At 33.1% G+C, this 23,170-nt stretch overlaps 1 protein-coding gene and 1 long non-coding RNA gene across 11 annotated transcripts in view; one reads left to right on the top strand and one right to left on the bottom strand.

Moving 5' to 3' along the window:
• LOC125687458 (histone acetyltransferase KAT8-like) overlaps positions 1–1,058 on the top strand; it is a 46,406-nt gene extending 45,348 nt beyond the window's left edge. The window contains exons 11-12 of the mRNA XM_048932611.1: positions 12–166; positions 274–1,058. Of these exons, the coding sequence (XP_048788568.1) occupies positions 12–166; positions 274–338 (220 nt within the window). The 3' untranslated portion in view covers positions 339–1,058. The remainder of the gene's footprint in view (positions 1–11; positions 167–273) is intronic.
• Positions 1,059–3,117: 2,059 nt separating this feature from the next.
• LOC125687457 (uncharacterized) lies at positions 3,118–22,309 on the bottom strand. 10 transcript variants are annotated; one of them, XR_007374082.1, is made up of 6 exons: positions 15,061–15,371; positions 10,755–10,918; positions 9,689–10,139; positions 6,777–6,858; positions 5,301–5,382; positions 3,118–3,247 (listed from the first exon to the last, which is right to left on the bottom strand). It is a non-coding gene; the product is annotated as an uncharacterized LOC125687457 (long non-coding RNA). The 10 variants fall into 10 exon arrangements; XR_007374081.1 differs by lacking the exon at positions 3,118–3,247 and adding an exon at positions 4,724–4,972; XR_007374083.1 differs by lacking the exons at positions 3,118–3,247; positions 5,301–5,382 and adding an exon at positions 4,724–4,972.
• Positions 22,310–23,170: the final 861 nt, after the last annotated feature.

Genomic DNA, 23,170 nt, shown 5'->3' with positions numbered 1-23,170 from the left:
CCCCCCCCCAGCCAGATGACCAGCATCACGCAGACGGACATCATCAGCACGCTGCAGTCGCTCAACATGGTGAAGTACTGGAAGGGGCAGCACGTCATCTGCGTCACCCCCAAGCTGGTGGAGGAGCACCTCAAGAGCGCCCAGTACAAGAAGCCGCCCATTACCGGTAATTAACGCCCTTCGTTAACGACCCTTCATTAGCATATACCCCCCCCCCCCCCCCCCCCCCTTCCCAGTTTCTCTGCTCGTTACGGCTTTGTTTTCGGCCCCCAGTCGATTCCATCTGCCTGCGCTGGGCTCCTCCGAAGCACAAACAGGCGAAGCTGGCCAAGAAGTGACGCCGGATGCCGTCAGCGTCACCCATGGGTGCCCCCAGCACCCAACGCCGTCACCCATGGGTGTCCCCAACCCCCTCAAGTGTCACCATGCCCCATGGGTGCCCCCAACCTCCTCAGGTGTCACCGTCACCCATGGGTGCCCTCAAAACCCATTGCTGTCACCTTTAGGTTTCCCTAACCCCCTCAGGTGTCACCCATGGGTGCCCCCAACACCCATTGCTGTCACCCATGTGTGCCCCCAGCACCCTCAGGTGTCACCTTTAGGTGTCTCCAACCCCCTTAGGTGTCACCGTCACCCATGGGTGCCCCCAACACCCATTGCTGTCACCCATGGGTGCCCCCAACCCCCAATGGTGTCACCTTTAGGTGTCCCCAACCCCCTCAGGTGTCACCGTCACCCATGGGTGCCCCGAACACCCATTGCTGTCACCTTTAGGTGCCCCCAACCCCTTGAGGTGTCACCCGTCACCCATGGGTGCCCTCAAAACCCATTGCTGTCACCTTTAGGTTTCCCTAACCCCCTCAGGTGTCACCCATGGGTGCCCCCAACACCCAATGCTGTCACCCATGGGTGCCCCCAACCCCCTCAGGTGTCACCTCTAGGTGTCCCCAACATCGTCACCCATGGGTGTCCCCAGCACCCAACGCTGTCACCCATGGGTGCCCCCAACACCCATTGCTGTCACCTTTAGGTGTCCCCAACACCCTCAGGTGTCACCGTCACCCATGGGTGCCCCCAACACCGTCACCTGTGGGTGCCCCCAGCATTCAATGCCGTCACCCATGGGTGCCCCCAAAACCCAATGGTGTCACCTTTAGGTGTCCCCAACCCCCTGAGGTGTCACCGTCACCCATGGGTGCCCCCAACACCCTCCAGTATCACCTTTAGGTGTCCCCAACACCCTCAGGTGTCACCGTCACCCATGGGTGTCTCCAGCACCCAACGCCGTCACCCATGGGTGCCCCCAACACCCTCAGGTGTCACCTTTAGGTGCCCCCAACACCCATTGCTGTCACCTCTAGGTGTCCCCAACACCCTCAGGTGTCACCGTCACCCATGGGTGCCCCCAACACCTTCAAGTGTCACCTTTAGGTGCCCCCAACCCCCTCAGGTGTCACCTTTAGGTGTCCCCAAACCCTCCGGTGTCACCCATGGGTGCCCCCAACCCCCTGAGTTGTCACCGTCTCCCATGGGTGCCCCCAACACCCAATGCTGTCACCCATGGGTGCCCCGCGCAGTTTGGACAATAAAGTTGCAGGTGGAATTGTTGAGCTGCTCCTTGGTTTTTATTGGGGCTCATTTTTGGGGTGAAACCAGGGCGGATTGGGGTCAAAATGGGGCTTTTTTGGGGGGATTCCTGGATGGGGGGGGGGTTGGGTCCTGGATCCACTCTTGGGTGCCACCATCCCCCATGGGTGCCAAAATCTGGGTCCTGGATCCATTCTTGGGTGCCAAAATCCCCCATGGGTGCCAAAATCTGGGTCCTGGATCCATTCTTGGGTGCCAAAATCCCCCATGGGTGCCAAAATCTGGGTCCTGGATCCATTCATGGGTGCCAACATCTCCCATGGGTGCCACCATCCCCCATAGGTGCCAAAATATGGGTCCTAGATCCGCTGTTGGGTGCCACCATCACCCATGGGTGCCAAAATCTGGGTCCTGGATCCATTCTTGGGTGCCACCATCCTCATTGGGTGCCAATATCTGGGTCCTGCCTCCACTCTTGGGTGCCATCATCAACCCTGGGTGCCACCATCCCCCATGGGTGCCAAAATCTGGGTCCTGGATCCACTCTTGGGTGCCATCATCAACCATGGGTGCCACCATCACCCATGGGTGCCAAAATATGGGTCCTAGATCCGCTGTTGGGTGCCACCATCACCCACGGGTGCCAAAATCGGGGTCCTGGATCCATTCTTGGGTGCCATCATCAACCATGGGTGCCACCATCCCCCAAGCGATATTTCAGGGGAAAAACAGGGATTTCTATGAAAATAAGCGATATTTGAGGGGAAAAACAGGGATTTCTATGAAAATAAGCGATATTTAAGGTTAAAAACAGGGATTTCTATGAAAATAAGCGATATTTTAGCGGAAAAACAGGGATTTCTATGAAAATAAGCGATATTTTAGGGGAAAAACAGGGATTTCTATGAAAATAAGCGATATTTTAGCGGAAAAACAGGGATTTCTATGAAAATAAGCGATATTTTAGGTTAAAAACAGGGATTTCTATGAAAATAAGCGATATTTAAGGTTAAAAACAGGGATTTCTATGAAAATAAGCGATATTTAAGGTTAAAAACAGGGATTTCTATGAAAATAAGCGATATTTGAGGGGAAAAACAGGGATTTCTATGAAAATAAGCGATATTTTAGGGGAAAAAACAGGGATTTCTATGAAAATAAGCGATATTTGAGGGGAAAAACAGGGATTTCTATGAAAATAAGCGATATTTTAGGGGAAAAACAGGGATTTCTATGAAAATAAGCGATATTTAAGGTTAAAAACAGGGATTTCTATGAAAATAAGTGATATTTCAGGTTAAAAACAGGGATTTCTATGAAAATAAGCGATATTTAAGGTTAAAAACAGGGATTTCTATGAAAATAAGCGATATTTAAGGTTAAAAACACGGATTTCTATGAAAATAAGCGATATTTAAGGTTAAAAACAGCGATTTCTATGAAAATAAGCGATATTTAAGGTTAAAAACAGGGATTTCTATGAAAATATTTTTCCCCTTAAATATCGCTTATTTTCATAGAAATCCCTGTTTTTCCCCTAAAATATCGCTTATTTTCATGGAAATCCCTGTTTTTAACCTTAAATATCGCTTATTTCCATAGAAATCCCAGTTTTTAACCTTAAATATCGCTTATTTTCATAGAAATCCCTGTTTTTAACCTTAAATATCGCTTATTTTCATAGAAATCCCTGTTTTTCCCCTAAAATATCGCTTATTTTCATAGAAATCCCTGTTTTTCCGCTAAAATATCGCTTATTTTCATAGAAATCCCTGTTTTTCCCCTTAAATATCGCTTATTTTCATAGAAATCCCTGTTTTTAACCTTAAATATCGCTTATTTTCATAGAAATCCCTGTTTTTAACCTTAAATATCGCTTATTTTCATAGAAATCCCTGTTTTTCCCTTAAAATATTGCTTATTTTCATGGAAATCCCTGTTGTTCCCCTCAAATATCGCTTATTTTCATAGAAATCCCTGTTTTTCCCCTAAAATATCGCTTATTTTCATGGAAATCCCTGTTTTTTCCCCTTAAATATCGCTTATTTTCATAGAAATCCCTGTTTTTCCCCTAAAATATCGCTTATTTTCATAGAAATCCCTGTTTTTCCCCTAAAATATCGCTTATTTTCATAGAAATCCCTGTTTTTCCCCTAAAATATCACTTATTTTCATAGAAATCCCTGTTTTTAACATGAAATATCGCTTATTTTCATAAAAATCCCTGTTTTTCCCCTAAAATATCGCTTATTTTCTTGGAAATCCCTGTTTTTCCCCTAAAATATCGCTTATTTTCATAGAAATCCCTGTTTTTCCCCTTAAATATCGCTTATTTTCATAGAAATCCCTGTTTTTAACCTTAAATATCGCTTATTTTCATAGAAATCCCTGTTTTTAACCTTAAATATCGCTTATTTTCATAGAAATCCGTGTTGTTCCCCTAAAATATCGCTTATTTTCATAGAAATCCCTGTTTTTTCCCCTAAAATATCGCTTATTTTCATAGAAATCCCTGTTTTTCCCCTAAAATATCGCTTATTTTCATAGAAATCCCTGTTTTTAACCTTAAATATCGCTTATTTTCATAGAAATCCGTGTTGTTCCCTTAAAATATCGCTTATTTTCATAGAAATCCCTGTTTTTCCCCTAAAATATCGCTTATTTTCATAGAAATCCCTGTTTTTCCCCTAAAATATCGCTTATTTTCATAGAAATCCCTGTTTTTTCCCCTAAAATATCGCTTATTTTCACAGAAATCCCTGTTTTTCCCCTAAAATATCGCTTATTTTCATAGAAATCCCTGTTTTTCCCCTAAAATATCGCTTATTTTCATAGAAATCCCTGTTTTTAACCTTAAATATCGCTTATTTTCATCGAAATCCCCGTTGTTCACTTAAAATATCTCTTATTTTCATGGAAATCCCTGTTTTTCACCTTAAATATCGCTTATTTTCATCGAAATCCCTGTTGTTCCCCTAAAATATCGCTTATTTTCATCGAAATCCCTGTTTTTCCCCTAAAATATCGCTTATTTTCATAGAAATCCCTGTTTTTAACCTTAAATATCGCTTATTTTCATAGAAATCCCTGTTTTTAACCTAAAATATCGCTTATTTTCATACAAATCCCTGTTTTTCCCCAAAAATATCGCTTATTTTCATAGAAATCCCTGTTTTTCCCCTAAAATATCGCTTATTTTCATGGAAATCCCTGTTTTTCCCCTAAAATATCGCTTATTTTCATCGAAATCCCTGTTTTTCCCCTTAAATATCGCTTATTTTCATAGAAATCCCTGTTTTTCCCCTAAAATATCGCTTATTTTCATAGAAATCCCTGTTTTTAACCTGAAATATCGCTTATTTTCATAGAAATCCCTGTTTTTAACCTTAAATATCGCTTATTTTCATAGAAATCCCTGTTTTTCCCCTAAAATATCGCTTATTTTCATGGAAATCCCTGTTTTTCCCCTAAAATATCGCTTATTTTCATAGAAATCCCTGTTTTTAACCTTAAATATCGCTTATTTTCATAGAAATCCCTGTTTTTCCCCTAAAATATCGCTTATTTTCATAGAAATCCCTGTTTTTCCCCTAAAATATCGCTTATTTTCATGGAAATCCCTGTTTTTCCCCTAAAATATCGCTTATTTTCATAGAAATCCCTGTTTTTCCCCTAAAATATCGCTTATTTTCATAGAAATCCCTGTTTTTAACCTTAACTATCGCTTATTTTCATAGAAATCCCTGTTTTTAACCTGAAATATCGCTTATTTTCATAGAAATCCCTGTTTTTAACCTTAAATATCGCTTATTTTCATCAAAATCCCTGTTTTTAACCTGAAATATCGCTTATTTTCATAGAAATCCCTGATTTTCCCCTTAAATATCGCTTATTTTCATAGAAATCCCTGTTTTTCCCCTAAAATATCGCTTATTTTCATCGAAATCCCCGTTGTTCACTTAAAATATCTCTTATTTTCATGGAAATCCCTGTTGTTCCCCTAAAATATCGCTTATTTTCATCGAAATCCCTGTTTTTCCCCTAAAATATCGCTTATTTTCATAGAAATCCCTGTTGTTCCCCTTAAATATCGCTTATTTTCATCGAAATCCCTGTTTTTCCCCAAAAATATCGCTTATTTTCATAGAAATCCCTGTTTTTCCCCTAAAATATCGCTTATTTTCATGGAAATCCCTGTTTTTCCCCTAAAATATCGCTTATTTTCATCGAAATCCCTGTTTTTCCCCTTAAATATCGCTTATTTTCATAGAAATCCCTGTTTTTCCCCTAAAATATCGCTTATTTTCATAGAAATCCCTGTTTTTCCCCTAAAATATTGCTTATTTTCATCGAAATCCCTGTTTTTCCCCTAAAATATCGCTTATTTTCATAGAAATCCCTGTTTTTCCCCTAAAATATCGCTTATTTTGATGGAAATCCCTGTTTTTAACCTTAAATATCGCTTATTTTCATGGAAATCCCAGTTTTTAACCTTAAATATCGCTTATTTTCATAGAAATCCCTGTTTTTAACCTTAAATATCGCTTATTTTCATAGAAATCTCTGTTTTTCCCCTAAAATATCGCTTATTTTCATGGAAATCTTTGTTTTTCCCCTAAAATATCGCTTATTTTCATCGAAATCCCTGTTTTTCCCCTAAAATATCGCTTATTTTCATAGAAATCCCTGTTTTTAACCTAAAATATCGCTTATTTTCATCGAAATCCCTGTTTTTCCCCTAAAATATCGCTTATTTTCATAGAAATCCCTGTTTTTAACCTTAAATATCGCTTATTTTCATGGAAATCCCTGTTTTTCCCCTAAAATATCGCTTATTTTCACAGAAATCCCTGTTTTTCCCCTAAAATATCGCTTATTTTCATAGAAATCCCTGTTTTTCCCCTAAAATATCGCTTATTTTCATGGAAATCCCTGTTTTTAACCTTAAATATCGCTTATTTTCATAGAAATCCCTGTTTTTAACCTTAAATATCGCTTATTTTCATGGAAATCCCTGTTTTTCCCCTAAAATATCGCTTATTTTCACAGAAATCCCTGTTTTTCCCCTAAAATATCGCTTATTTTCATAGAAATCCCTGTTTTTCCCCTAAAATATCGCTTATTTTCATAGAAATCCCTGTTTTTCCCCTAAAATATCGCTTATTTTCATAGAAATCCCTGTTTTTAACCTTAACTATCGCTTATTTTCATAGAAATCCCTGTTTTTAACCTGAAATATCGCTTATTTTCATAGAAATCCCTGTTTTTCCCCTAAAATATCGCTTATTTTCATAGAAATCCCTGTTTTTAACCTTAAATATCGCTTATTTTCATCGAAATCCCTGTTTTTCCCCTAAAATATCGCTTATTTTCATAGAAATCCCTGTTTTTAACCTTAAATATCGCTTATTTTCATAGAAATCCCTGTTTTTAACCTTAAATATCGCTTATTTTCATCAAAATCCCTGTTTTTAACCTGAAATATCGCTTATTTTCATAGAAATCCCTGATTTTCCCCTTAAATATCGCTTATTTTCATAGAAATCCCTGTTTTTAACCTTAAATGTCGCTTATTTTCATAGAAATCCCTGTTTTTCCCCTTAAATATCGCTTATTTTCATAGTAATCCCTGTTTTTAACCTTAAATGTCGCTTATTTTCATAGAAATCCCTGTTTTTCCCCTAAAATATCGCTTATTTTCATAGAAATCCCTGTTTTTCCCCTAAAATATCGCTTATTTTCATGGAAATCCCTGTTTTTCCCCTAAAATATCGCTTATTTTCATAGAAATCCCTGTTTTTCCCCTTAAATATCGCTTATTTTCATAGAAATCCCTGTTTTTCCCCTTAAATATCGCTTATTTTCATAGAAATCCCTGTTTTTCCCCTTAAATATCGCTTATTTTCATGGAAATCCCTGTTTTTCCCCTAAAATATCGCTTATTTTCATCGAAATCCCTGTTTTTCCCCTAAAATATCGCTTATTTTCATAGAAATCCCTGTTTTTAACCTTAAATATCGCTTATTTTCATAGAAATCCCTGTTTTTAACCTTAAATATCGCTTATTTTCATCAAAATCCCTGTTTTTAACCTGAAATATCGCTTATTTTCATAGAAATCCCTGATTTTCCCCTTAAATATCGCTTATTTTCATAGAAATCCCTGTTTTTAACCTTAAATGTCGCTTATTTTCATAGAAATCCCTGTTTTTCCCCTTAAATATCGCTTATTTTCATAGTAATCCCTGTTTTTAACCTTAAATGTCGCTTATTTTCATAGAAATCCCTGTTTTTCCCCTAAAATATCGCTTATTTTCATAGAAATCCCTGTTTTTCCCCTAAAATATCGCTTATTTTCATGGAAATCCCTGTTTTTCCCCTAAAATATCGCTTATTTTCATAGAAATCCCTGTTTTTCCCCTTAAATATCGCTTATTTTCATAGAAATCCCTGTTTTTAACCTAAAATATCGCTTATTTTCATAGAAATCCCTGTTTTTCCCCTTAAATATCGCTTATTTTCATGGAAATCCCTGTTTTTAACCTTAAATATCGCTTATTTTCATAGAAATCCCTGTTTTTCCCCTTAAATATCGCTTATTTTCATAGAAATCCCTGTTTTTCCCCTAAAATATCGCTTATTTTCATAGAAATCCCTGTTTTTCCCCTAAAATATCGCTTATTTTCATAGAAATCCCTGTTTTTCCCCTAAAATATCGCTTATTTTCATAGAAATCCCTGTTTTTAACCTTAAATATCGCTTATTTTCATAGAAATCCCTGTTTTTAACCTAAAATATCGCTTATTTTCATAGAAATCCCTGTTTTTCTCCTAAAATATCGCTTATTTTCATAGAAATCCCTGTTTTTAACCTTAAATATCGCTTATTTTCATAGAAATCCCTGTTTTTCCCCTAAAATATCGCTTATTTTCATAGAAATCCCTGTTTTTCCCCTAAAATATCGCTTATTTTCATAGAAATCCCTGTTTTTCCCCTAAAATATCGCTTATTTTCATAGAAATCCCTGTTTTTAACCTTAAATATCGCTTATTTTCATAGAAATCCCTGTTTTTCCCCTTAAATATCGCTTATTTTCATAGAAATCCCTGTTTTTCCCCTCAAATATCGCTTATTTTCATGGAAATCCCTGTTTTTCCCCTCAAATATCGCTTATTTTCATAGAAATCCCTGTTTTTAACCTTAAATATCGCTTATTTTCATAGAAATCCCTGTTTTTAACCTTAAATATCGCTTATTTTCATAGAAATCCCTGTTTTTCACCTTAAATATCGCTTATTTTCATAGAAATCCCTGTTTTTAACCTAAAATATCGCTTATTTTCATAGAAATCCCTGTTTTTCCCCTAAAATATCGCTTATTTTCATAGAAATCCCTGTTTTTCCCCTAAAATAACGCTTATTTTCATAGAAATCCCTGTTTTTTCCCCTAAAATATCGCTTATTTTCATCGAAATCCCTGTTTTTCCCCTTAAATATCGCTTATTTTCATAGAAATCCCTGTTTTTAACCTTAAATATCTCTTATTTTCATAGAAATCCCTGTTTTTCCCCTTAAATATTGCTTATTTTCATAGAAATCCCTGTTTTTCCCCTAAAATATCGCTTATTTTCATAGAAATCCCTGTTTTTCCCCTAAAATATCGCTTATTTTCATAGAAATCCCTGTTTTTCCCCTAAAATATCGCTTATTTTCATAGAAATCCCTGTTTTTAACCTTAAATATCGCTTATTTTCATAGAAATCCCTGTTTTTCCCCAAAAATATCGTTTATTTTCATAGAAATCCCTGTTTTTCCCCTTAAATATCGCTTATTTTCATAGAAATCCCTGTTTTTAACCTTAAATATCGCTTATTTTCATAGAAATCCCTGTTTTTAACCTTAAATATCGCTTATTTTCATAGAAATCCCTGTTTTTCCCCTTAAATATCGCTTATTTTCATAGAAATCCCTGTTGTTCCCCTAAAATATCGCTTATTTTCATAGAAATGCCTGTTTTTCCCCTTAAATATTGCTTATTTTCATAGAAATCCCTGTTTTTAACCTTAAATATCGCTTATTTTCATAGAAATCCCTGTTTTTAACCTTAAATATCGCTTATTTTCATAGAAATCCCTGTTTTTCCCCTGAAATATCGCTTATTTTCATAGAAATCCCTGTTTTTCACCTTAAATATCGCTTATTTTCATAGAAATCCCTGTTTTTCCCCTAAAATATCGCTTATTTTCATAGAAATCCCTGTTTTTCCCCTTAAATATCGCTTATTTTCATGGAAATCCCTGTTTTTCCCCTTAAATATCGCTTATTTTCATAGAAATCCCTGTTTTTAACCTTAAATATCGCTTATTTTCATAGAAATCCCTGTTTTTCCCCTAAAATATCGCTTATTTTCATAGAAATCCCTGTTTTTAACCTCAAATATCGCTTATTTTCATAGAAATCCCTGTTTTTCCCCTAAAATATCGCTTATTTTCATAGAAATCCCTGTTTTTAACCTTAAATATCGCTTATTTTCATAGAAATCCCTGTTTTTAACCTAAAATATCGCTTATTTTCATAGAAATCCCGGTTTTTAACCTAAAATATCGCTTATTTTCATAGAAATCCCTTTTTCTAACCTAAAATATCGCTTATTTTCATAGTAATCCCTGTTTTTAACCTTAAATATCGCTTATTTTCATAGAAATCCCTGTTTTTAACCTAAAATATCGCTTATTTTCATGGAAATCCCTGTTTTTCCCTTAAAATATCGCTTATTTTCATAGAAATCCCTGTTTTTAACCTTAAATATCGCTTATTTTCATAGAAATCCCTGTTTTTCCCTTAAAATATCGCTTATTTTCATAGAAATCCCTGTTTTTAACCTTAAATATCGCTGATTTTCATGGAAATCCCTGTTTTTAACCTTAAATATCGCTTATTTTCATAGAAATCCCTGTTTTTAACCTTAAATATCGCTTATTTTCATAGAAATCCCAGTTTTTAACCTTAAATATCGCTTATTTTCATATAAATCCCTGTTTTTCCCCTTAAATATCGCTTATTTTCATCGAAATCCCTGTTTTTCCCCTTAAATATCGCTTATTTTCATAGAAATCCCTGTTTTTAACCTAAAATATCGCTTATTTTCGTAGAAATCCCTGTTTTTAACCTAAAATATCGCTTATTTTCATAGAAATCCCTGTTTTTAACCTTAAATATCGCTTATTTTCATAGAAATCCCTGTTTTTAACCTAAAATATCGCTTATTTTCATAGAAATCCCTGTTTTTAACCTAAAATATCGCTTATTTTCATAGAAATCCCTGTTTTTAACCTTAAATATCGCTTATTTTCATAGAAATCCCTGTTTTTCCCCTAAAATATCGCTTATTTTCATGGAAATCCCTGTTTTTAACCTTAAATATCGCTTATTTTCATAGAAATCCCTGTTTTTCCCCTAAAATATCGCTTATTTTCATAGAAATCCCTGTTTTTCCCCTAAAATATCGCTTATTTTCATAGAAATCCATGTTTTTAACCTTAAATATCGCTTATTTTCATGGAAATCCCTGTTTTTCACCTTAAATATCGCTTATTTTCATAGAAATCCCTGTTTTTCCCCTAAAATATCGCTTATTTTCATCGAAATCCCTGTTTTTCCCCTAAAATATCGCTTATTTTCATCGAAATCCCTGTTTTTCCCCTAAAATATCGCTTATTTTCATCGAAATCCCTGTTTTTCCCCTAAAATATCGCTTATTTTCATAGAAATCCCTGTTTTTCCCCTAAAATATTGCTTATTTTCATAGAAATCCCCGTTTTTAACCTTAAATATCGCTTATTTTCATCGAAATCCCTGTTTTTCCCCTAAAATATCGCTTATTTTCATAGAAATCCCTGTTTTTCCCCTAAAATATCGCTTATTTTCATAGAAATCCCTGTTTTTCCCCTAAAATATCGCTTATTTTCATAGAAATCCCTGTTTTTCCCCTTAAATATCGGTTATTTTCATAGAAATCCCTGTTTTTCCCCTAAAATATCGCTTATTTTCATAGAAATCCCTGTTTTTCCCCTAAAATATCGCTTATTTTCATAGAAATCCCTGTTTTTCACCTTAAATATCGCTTATTTTCATAGAAATCCCTGTTTTTCCCCTAAAATATCGCTTATTTTCATGGAAATCCCTGTTTTTCCCCTTAAATATCGGTTATTTTCATAGAAATCCCTGTTTTTCCCCTAAAATATCGCTTATTTTCCTAGAAATCCCTGTTTTTCCCCTTAAATATCGCTTATTTTCATAGAAATCCCTGTTTTTAACCTTAAATATCGCTTATTTTCATAGAAATCCCTGTTTTTCCCCTAAAATATCGCTTATTTTCATAGAAATCCCTGTTTTTAACCTTAAATATCGCTTATTTCCATAGAAATCCCTGTTTTTCCCCTAAAATATCGCTTATTTTCATAGAAATCCCTGTTTTTCCCCTAAAATATCGCTTATTTTCATGGAAATCCCTGTTTTTAACCTTAAATATCGCTTATTTTCATAGAAATCCCTGTTTTTAACCTTAAATATTGCTTATTTTCATAGAAATCCCTGTTTTTCCCCTAAAATATCGCTTATTTTCATTGAAATCCCTGTTTTTCCCCTAAAATATCGCTTATTTTTGTAGAAATCCCTGTTTTTAACCTTAAATATCGCTTATTTTCATGGAAATCCCTGTTTTTAACCTTAAATATCACTTATTTTCATAGAAATCCCTGTTTTTAACCTTAAATATCGCTTATTTTCATAGAAATCCCTGTTTTTCCCCTAAAATATCGCTTATTTTCATAGAAATCCCTGTTTTTAACCTTAAATATCGCTTACTTTCATAGAAATCCCTGTTTTTCACCTTAAATATCGCTTATTTTCATAGAAATCCCTGTTTTTCACCTTAAATATCGCTGATTTTCATAGAAATCCCTGTTTTTAACCTTAAATATCGCTTATTTTCATAGAAATCCCTGTTTTTCCCCTAAAATATCGCTTATTTTCATAGAAATCCCTGTTTTTAACCTTAAATATCGCTTTTTTTCATAGAAATCCCTGTTTTTAACCTTAAATATCGCTTATTTTCATAGAAATCTCTGTTTTTCCCCTCAAATATCGCTTATTTTCATAGAAATCCCTGTTTTTCCCCTAAAATATCGCTTATTTTCATAGAAATCCCTGTTTTTAACCTTAAATATCGCTTATTTTCATAGAAATCCCTGTTTTTCACCTTAAATATCGCTTATTTTCATAGAAATCCCTGTTGTTCCCCTAAAATATCGCTTATATTCATAGAAATCCCTGTTGTTCCCCTAAAATATCGCTTATTTTCATAGAAATCCCTGTTTCTCCCCTAAAATATCGCTTATTTTCATAGAAATCCCTGTTTTTCCCCTAAAATATCGCTTATTTTCATAGAAATCCCCGTTTTTAACCTTAAATATCGCTTATTTTCATCGAAATCCCTGTTTTTCCCCTAAAATATCGCTTATTTTCATAGAAATCCCTGTTTTTCACCTTAATTATCGCTTATTTTCATAGAAATCCCTGTTTTTCCCCTAAAATATCGCTTATTTTCATAGAAATCCCTGTTTTTCCCCTTAAATATCGCTTATTTTCATAGAAATCCCTGTTTTTAACCTTAAATATCGCTTATTTTCATAGAAATCCCTGTTTTTCCCCTTAAATATCGCTTATTTTCATAGAAATCCCTGTTTTTAACCTTAAATATCGCTTATTTTCATAGAAATCCCTGTTTTTCCCCTAAAATATCGCTTATTTTCATAGAAATCCCTGTTTTTAACCTTAAATATCGCTTATTTTCATAGAAATCCCTGTTTTTCCCCTTAAATATCGCTTATTTTCCTAGAAATCCCTGTTTTTAACCTTAAATATCGCTTATTTTCATCGAAATCCCTGTTTTTCCCCTAAAATATCGCTTATTTTCATAGAAATCCCTGTTTTTAACCTTAAATATCGCTTATTTTCATAGAAATCCCTGTTTTTCCCCTAAAATATCGCTTATTTTCATAGAAATCCCTGTTTTTCACCTTAAATATCGCTTATTTTCATAGAAATCCCTGTTTTTCCCCTAAAATATCGCTTATTTTCATAGAAATCCCTGTTTTTCCCCTAAAATATCAGTTATTTTCATAGAAATCCCTGTTTTTCCCCTAAAATATCGCTTATTTTCATAGAAATCCCTGTTTTTCCCCTAAAATATCGGTTATTTTCATAGAAATCCCTGTTTTTCCCCTAAAATATCGCTTATTTTTGTAGAAATCCCTGTTTTTCCCCTAAAATATCGCTTATTTTCATAGAAATCCCTGTTTTTCCCCTAAAATATCGGTTATTTTCATAGAAATCCCTGTTTTTTCCCCTAAAATATCGCTTATTTTCATAGAAATCCCTGTTTTTCCCCTAAAATATCGGTTATTTTCATAGAAATCCCTGTTTTTCCCCTTAAATATCGCTTATTTTCATAGAAATCCCTGTTTTTCACCTTAAATATCGCTTATTTTCATAGAAATCCCTGTTTTTCCCCTAAAATATCGCTTATTTTCATAGAAATCCCTGTTTTTCCCCTAAAATATCGGTTATTTTCATAGAAATCCCTGTTTTTCCCCTAAAATATCGCTTATTTTCATAGAAATCCCTGTTTTTCCCCTAAAATATCGGTTATTTTCATAAAATTCCCTGTTTTTCCCCTTAAATATCGCTTATTTTTGTAGAAATCCCTGTTTTTCCCCTAAAATATCGCTTATTTTCATAGAAATCCCTGTTTTTCCCCTAAAATATCGGTTATTTTCATAGAAATCCCTGTTTTTCCCCTAAAATATCGCTTATTTTCATAGAAATCCCTGTTTTTCCCCTAAAATATCGGTTATTTTCATAGAAATCCCTGTTTTTCCCCTAAAATATCGCTTATTTTCATAGAAATCCCTGTTTTTCCCCTAAAATATCGCTTATTTTCATAGAAATCCCTGTTTTTAACCTTAAATATCGCTTATTTTTGTAGAAATCCCTGTTTTTAACCTTAAATATCGCTTATTTTCATGGAAATCCCTGTTTTTAACCTTAAATATCGCTTATTTTCATAGAAATCCCTGTTTTTAACCTTAAATATCGCTTATTTTCATAGAAATCCCTGTTTTTCCCCTAAAATATCGCTTATTTTCATAGAAATCCCTGTTTTTCCCCTAAAATATCGCTTACTTTCATAGAAATCCCTGTTTTTCACCTTAAATATTGCTTATTTCCATAGAAATCCCTGTTTTTAACCTTAAATATCGCTTATTTTCATAGAAATCCCTGTTTTTCCCCTAAAATATCGCTTATTTCCATAGAAATCCCTGTTTTTCCCCTCAAATATCGCTTATTTTCATAGAAATCCCTGTTTTTAACCTTAAATATCGCTTATTTTCATAGAAATCCCTGTTTTTAACCTTAAATATCGCTTATTTTCATAGAAATCCCTGTTTTTAACCTAAAATATCGCTTATTTTCATAGAAATCCCTGTTTTTAACCTAAAATATCGCTTATTTTCATAGAAATCCCTGTTTTTAACCTTAAATATCGCTTATTTTCATAGAAATCCCTGTTTTTCCCCTAAAATATCGCTTATTTTCATGGAAATCCCTGTTTTTAACCTTAAATATCGCTTATTTTCATAGAAATCCCTGTTTTTCCCCTAAAATATCGCTTATTTTCATAGAAATCCCTGTTTTTCCCCTAAAATATCGCTTATTTTCATAGAAATCCATGTTTTTAACCTTAAATATCGCTTATTTTCATGGAAATCCCTGTTTTTCACCATAAATATCGCTTATTTTCATAGAAATCCCTGTTTTTCCCCTAAAATATCGCTTATTTTCATCGAAATCCCTGTTTTTCCCCTAAAATATCGCTTATTTTCATCGAAATCCCTGTTTTTCCCCTAAAATATCGCTTATTTTCATCGAAATCCCTGTTTTTCCCCTAAAATATCGCTTATTTTCATAGAAATCCCTGTTTTTCCCCTAAAATATTGCTTATTTTCATAGAAATCCCCGTTTTTAACCTTAAATATCGCTTATTTTCATCGAAATCCCTGTTTTTCCCCTAAAATATCGCTTATTTTCATAGAAATCCCTGTTTTTCCCCTAAAATATCGCTTATTTTCATAGAAATCCCTGTTTTTCCCCTAAAATATCGCTTATTTTCATAGAAATCCCTGTTTTTCCCCTAAAATATCGCTTATTTTCATAGAAATCCCTGTTTTTCCCCTTAAATATCGGTTATTTTCATAGAAATCCCTGTTTTTCCCCTAAAATATCGCTTATTTTTGTAGAAATCCCTGTTTTTCCCCTCAAATATCGCTTATTTTCATAGAAATCCCTGTTTTTCACCTTAAATATCGCTTATTTTCATAGAAATCCCTGTTTTTCCCCTAAAATATCGCTTATTTTCATGGAAATCCCTGTTTTTCCCCTTAAATATCGGTTATTTTCATAGAAATCCCTGTTTTTCCCCTAAAATATCGCTTATTTTCCTAGAAATCCCTGTTTTTTCCCCTTAAATATCGCTTATTTTCATAGAAATCCCTGTTTTTCCCCTAAAATATCGCTTATTTTCATAGAAATCCCTGTTTTTAACCTTAAATATCGCTTATTTCCATAGAAATCCCTGTTTTTCCCCTAAAATATCGCTTATTTTCATAGAAATCCCTGTTTTTCCCCTAAAATATCGCTTATTTTCATGGAAATCCCTGTTTTTAACCTTAAATATCGCTTATTTTCATAGAAATCCCTGTTTTTAACCTTAAATATTGCTTATTTTCATAGAAATCCCTGTTTTTCCCCTAAAATATCGCTTATTTTCATTGAAATCCCTGTTTTTCCCCTAAAATATCGCTTATTTTTGTAGAAATCCCTGTTTTTAACCTTAAATATCGCTTATTTTCATGGAAATCCCTGTTTTTAACCTTAAATATCACTTATTTTCATAGAAATCCCTGTTTTTAACCTTAAATATCGCTTATTTTCATAGAAATCCCTGTTTTTCCCCTAAAATATCGCTTATTTTCATAGAAATCCCTGTTTTTAACCTTAAATATCGCTTACTTTCATAGAAATCCCTGTTTTTCACCTTAAATATCGCTTATTTTCATAGAAATCCCTGTTTTTCACCTTAAATATCGCTGATTTTCATAGAAATCCCTGTTTTTAACCTTAAATATCGCTTATTTTCATAGAAATCCCTGTTTTTCCCCTAAAATATCGCTTATTTTCATAGAAATCCCTGTTTTTAACCTTAAATATCGCTTTTTTTCATAGAAATCCCTGTTTTTAACCTTAAATATCGCTTATTTTCATAGAAATCTCTGTTTTTCCCCTCAAATATCGCTTATTTTCATAGAAATCCCTGTTTTTCCCCTAAAATATCGCTTATTTTCATAGAAATCCCTGTTTTTAACCTTAAATATCGCTTATTTTCATAGAAATCCCTGTTTTTCACCTTAAATATCGCTTATTTTCATAGAAATCCCTGTTGTTCCCCTAAAATATCGCTTATATTCATAGAAATCCCTGTTGTTCCCCTAAAATATCGCTTATTTTCATAGAAATCCCTGTTTCTCCCCTAAAATATCGCTTATTTTCATAGAAATCCCTGTTTTTCCCCTAAAATATCGCTTATTTTCATAGAAATCCCCGTTTTTAACCTTAAATATCGCTTATTTTCATCGAAATCCCTGTTTTTCCCCTAAAATATCGCTTATTTTCATAGAAATCCCTGTTTTTCACCTTAATTATCGCTTATTTTCATAGAAATCCCTGTTTTTCCCCTTAAATATCGCTTATTTTCATAGAAATCCCTGTTTTTAACCTTAAATATCGCTTATTTTCATAGAAATCCCTGTTTTTCCCCTTAAATATCGCTTATTTTCCTAGAAATCCCTGTTTTTAACCTTAAATATCGCTTATTTTCATAGAAATCCCTGTTTTTCCCCTAAAATATCGCTTATTTTCATAGAAATCCCTGTTTTTAACCTTAAATATCGCTTATTTTCATAGAAATCCCTGTTTTTCCCCTTAAATATCGCTTATTTTCCTAGAAATCCCTGTTTTTAACCTTAAATATCGCTTATTTTCATAGAAATCCCTGTTTTTCCCCTAAAATATCGCTTATTTTCATAGAAATCCCTGTTTTTAACCTTAAATATCGCTTATTTTCATAGAAATCCCTGTTTTTCCCCTAAAATATCGCTTATTTTCATAGAAATCCCTGTTTTTCACCTTAAATATCGCTTATTTTCATAGAAATCCCTGTTTTTCCCCTAAAATATCGCTTATTTTCATAGAAATCCCTGTTTTTCCCCTAAAATATCGGTTATTTTCATAGAAATCCCTGTTTTTCCCCTAAAATATCGCTTATTTTCATAGAAATCCCTGTTTTTCCCCTAAAATATCGGTTATTTTCATAGAAATCCCTGTTTTTCCCCTAAAATATCGCTTATTTTTGTAGAAATCCCTGTTTTTCCCCTAAAATATCGCTTATTTTCATAGAAATCCCTGTTTTTCCCCTAAAATATCGGTTATTTTCATAGAAATCCCTGTTTTTCCCCTAAAATATCGCTTATTTTCATAGAAATCCCTGTTTTTCCCCTAAAATATCGGTTATTTTCATAGAAATCCCTGTTTTTCCCCTAAAATATCGCTTATTTTCATAGAAATCCCTGTTTTTCACCTTAAATATCGCTTATTTTCATAGAAATCCCTGTTTTTCCCCTAAAATATCGCTTATTTTCATAGAAATCCCTGTTTTTCCCCTAAAATATCGGTTATTTTCATAGAAATCCCTGTTTTTCCCCTAAAATATCGCTTATTTTCATAGAAATCCCTGTTTTTCCCCTAAAATATCGGTTATTTTCATAGAAATCCCTGTTTTTCCCCTTAAATATCGCTTATTTTTGTAGAAATCCCTGTTTTTCCCCTAAAATATCGCTTATTTTCATAGAAATCCCTGTTTTTCCCCTAAAATATCGGTTATTTTCATAGAAATCCCTGTTTTTCCCCTAAAATATCGCTTATTTTCATAGAAATCCCTGTTTTTCCCCTAAAATATCGGTTATTTTCATAGAAATCCCTGTTTTTCCCCTAAAATATCGCTTATTTTCATAGAAATCCCTGTTTTTCCCCTAAAATATCGCTTATTTTCATAGAAATCCCTGTTTTTAACCTTAAATATCGCTTATTTTCATGGAAATCCCTGTTTTTAACCTTAAATATCGCTTATTTTCATGGAAATCCCTGTTTTTAACCTTAAATATCGCTTATTTTCATAGAAATCCCTGTTTTTAACCTTAAATATCGCTTATTTTCATAGAAATCCCTGTTTTTCCCCTAAAATATCGCTTATTTTCATAGAAATCCCTGTTTTTAACCTTAAATATCGCTTATTTTTGTAGAAATCCCTGTTTTTAACCTTAAATATCGCTTATTTTCATAGAAATCCCTGTTTTTAACCTTAAATATCGCTTATTTTCATAGAAATCCCTGTTTTTCCCCTAAAATATCGCTTATTTTCATAGAAATCCCTGTTTTTCCCCTAAAATATCGCTTACTTTCATAGAAATCCCTGTTTTTCACCTTAAATATTGCTTATTTCCATAGAAATCCCTGTTTTTAACCTTAAATATCGCTTATTTTCATAGAAATCCCTGTTTTTCCCCTAAAATATCGCTTATTTCCATAGAAATCCCTGTTTTTCCCCTCAAATATCGCTTATTTTCATAGAAATCCCTGTTTTTAACCTTAAATATCGCTTATTTTCATAGAAATCCCTGTTTTTCACCTTAAATATCGCTTATTTTCATAGAAATCCCTGTTTTTCCCCTAAAATATCGCTTATTTTCATAGAAATCCCTGTTTTTAACCTTAAATATCGCTTATTTTCATCGAAATCCCTGTTTTTCCCCTAAAATATCGCTTATTTTCATAGAAATCCCTGTTGTTCCCCTAAAATATCGCTTATTTTCATAGAAATCCCCGTTTTTAACCTTAAATATCGCTTATTTTCATGGAAATCCCTGTTTTTCCCCTAAAATATCGCTTATTTTCATGGAAATCCCTGTTTTTCACCTTAAATATCGCTTATTTTCATAGAAATCCCTGTTTTTCCCCTAAAATATCGCTTATTTTCATGGAAATCCCTGTTTTTCCCCTTAAATATCGCTTATTTTCATAGAAATCCCTGTTTTTAACCTAAAATATCGCTTATTTTCATAGAAATCCCTGTTTTTCCCCTTAAATATCGCTTATTTTCATAGAAATCCCTGTTTTTCCCCTAAAATATCGCTTATTTTCACAGAAATCCCTGTTTTTCCCCTTAAATATCGCTTATTTTCATAGAAATCCCTGTTTTTAACCTAAAATATCGCTTATTTTCATAGAAATCCCTGTTTTTCCCCTAAAATATCGCTTATTTTCATAGAAATCCCTGTTTTTCCCCTTAAATATCGCTTATTTTCATAGAAATCCCTGTTTTTCCCCTAAAATATCGCTTATTTTCATAGAAATCCCTGTTTTTAACCTTAAATATCGCTTATTTTCATAGAAATCCCTGTTTTTAACCTTAAATATCGCTTATTTTCATAGAAATCCCTGTTTTTCCCCTAAAATATCGCTTATTTTCATAGAAATCCCTGTTTTTAACCTTAAATATCGCTTATTTTCATAGAAATCCCTGTTTTTAACCTTAAATATCGCTTATTTTCATAGAAATCCCTGTTTTTAACCTTAAATATCACTTATTTTCATAGAAATCCCTGTTTTTAACCTAAAATATCGCTTATTTTCATAGAAATCCCTGTTTTTCCCCTAAAATATCGCTTATTTTCATCGAAATCCCTGTTTTTAACCTTAAATATCGCTTATTTTCATAGAAATCCCTGTTTTTAACCTTAAATATCGCTTATTTTCATAGAAATCCCTGTTTTTAACCTTAAATATCGCTTATTTTCATAGAAATCCCTGTTTTTCCCCTAAAATATCGCTTATTTTCATAGAAATCCCTGTTTTTAACCTTAAATATCGCTTATTTTCATAGAAATCCCTGTTTTTAACCTTAAATATCACTTATTTTCATAGAAATCCCTGTTTTTAACCTAAAATATCGCTTATTTTCATAGAAATCCCTGTTTTTCCCCTAAAATATCGCTTATTTTCATCGAAATCCCTGTTTTTAACCTTAAATATCGCTTATTTTCATAGAAATCCCTGTTTTTCCCCTCAAATATCGCTTATTTTCATAGAAATCCCTGTTTTTAACCTTAAATATCGCTTATTTTCATAGAAATCCCTGTTTTTAACCTTAAATATCGCTTATTTTCATAGAAATCCCTGTTTTTAACCTTAAATATCGCTTATTTTCATAGAAATCCCTGTTTTTCCCCTTAAATATCGCTTATTTTCATAGAAATCCCTGTTTTTAACCTTAAATATCGCTTATTTTCATAGAAATCCCTGTTTTTAACCTTAAATATCGCTTATTTTCATAGAAATCCCTGTTTTTAACCTTAAATATCGCTTATTTTCATAGAAATCCCTGTTTTTAACCTTAAATATCGCTTATTTTCATAGAAATCCCTGTTTTTAACCTTAAATATCGCTTATTTTCATAGAAATCCCTGTTTTTAACCTTAAATATCGCTTATTTTCATAGAAATCCCTGTTTTTAACCTTAAATATCGCTTATTTTCATAGAAATCCCTGTTTTTCCCCTTAAATATCGCTTATTTTCATAGAAATCCCTGTTTTTCCCCTAAAATATCGCTTATTTTCATAGAAATCCCTGTTTTTAACCTTAAATATCGCTTATTTTCATAGAAATCCCTGTTTTTAACCTTAAATATCGCTTATTTTCATAGAAATCCCTGTTTTTAACCTAAAATATCGCTTATTTTCATAGAAATCCCTGTTTTTCCCCTTAAATATCGCTTATTTTCATAGAAATCCCTGTTTTTCCCCTAAAATATCGCTTATTTTCACAGAAATCCCTGTTTTTCCCCTTAAATATCGCTTATTTTCATAGAAATCCCTGTTTTTAACCTAAAATATCGCTTATTTTCATAGAAATCCCTGTTTTTCCCCTAAAATATCGCTTATTTTCATAGAAATCCCTGTTTTTCCCCTTAAATATCGCTTATTTTCATAGAAATCCCTGTTTTTCCCCTAAAATATCGCTTATTTTCATAGAAATCCCTGTTTTTAACCTTAAATATCGCTTATTTTCATAGAAATCCCTGTTTTTAACCTTAAATATCGCTTATTTTCATAGAAATCCCTGTTTTTCCCCTAAAATATCGCTTATTTTCATAGAAATCCCTGTTTTTAACCTTAAATATCGCTTATTTTCATAGAAATCCTTGTTTTTAACCTTAAATATCGCTTATTTTCATAGAAATCCCTGTTTTTAACCTTAAATATCGCTTATTTTCATAGAAATCCCTGTTTTTAACCTAAAATATCGCTTATTTTCATAGAAATCCCTGTTTTTCCCCTAAAATATCGCTTATTTTCATAGAAATCCCTGTTTTTCCCCTTAAATATCGCTTATTTTCATAGAAATCCCTGTTTTTAACCTTAAATATCGCTTATTTTCATAGAAATCCCTGTTTTTAACCTTAAATATCGCTTATTTTCATAGAAATCCCTGTTTTTAACCTTAAATATCGCTTATTTTCATAGAAATCCCTGTTTTTAACCTTAAATATCGCTTATTTTCATAGAAATCCCTGTTTTTAACCTTAAATATCGCTTATTTTCATAGAAATCCCTGTTTTTCCCCTTAAATATCGCTTATTTTCATAGAAATCCCTGTTTTTCCCCTAAAATATCGCTTATTTTCATAGAAATCCCTGTTTTTCCCCTAAAATATCGCTTATTTTCATAGAAATCCCTGTTTTTAACCTTAAATATCGCTTATTTTCATAGAAATCCCTGTTTTTAACCTTAAATATCGCTTATTTTCATAGAAATTCCTGTTTTTCCCCTAAAATATCGCTTATTTTCATAGAAATCCCTGTTTTTCCCCTCAAATATCGCTTATTTTCATAGAAATCCCTGTTTTTAACCTTAAATATCGCTTATTTTCATAGAAATCCCTGTTTTTAACCTTAAATATCGCTTATTTTCATAGAAATCCCTGTTTTTAACCTTAAATATCGCTTATTTTCATAGAAATCCCTGTTTTTAACCTTAAATATCGCTTATTTTCATAGAAATCCCTGTTTTTAACCTTAAATATCGCTTATTTTCATAGAAATCCCTGTTTTTCCCCTTAAATATCGCTTATTTTCATAGAAATCCCTGTTTTTCCCCTAAAATATCGCTTATTTTCATAGAAATCCCTGTTTTTAACCTTAAATATCGCTTATTTTCATAGAAATCCCTGTTTTTAACCTTAAATATCGCTTATTTTCATAGAAATCCCTGTTTTTAACCTTAAATATCGCTTATTTTCATAGAAATTCCTGTTTTTCCCCTAAAATATCGCTTATTTTCATAGAAATCCCT

The sequence above is a fragment of the Lagopus muta genome (assembly GCF_023343835.1).
Source record: "Lagopus muta isolate bLagMut1 chromosome 3 unlocalized genomic scaffold, bLagMut1 primary SUPER_3_unloc_1, whole genome shotgun sequence".
Taxonomy (NCBI): domain Eukaryota; kingdom Metazoa; phylum Chordata; class Aves; order Galliformes; family Phasianidae; genus Lagopus; species Lagopus muta.
The sequence above is the reverse complement of the archived record's forward strand: the minus strand, read 5'-3'. Positions and strand labels throughout refer to the sequence as shown.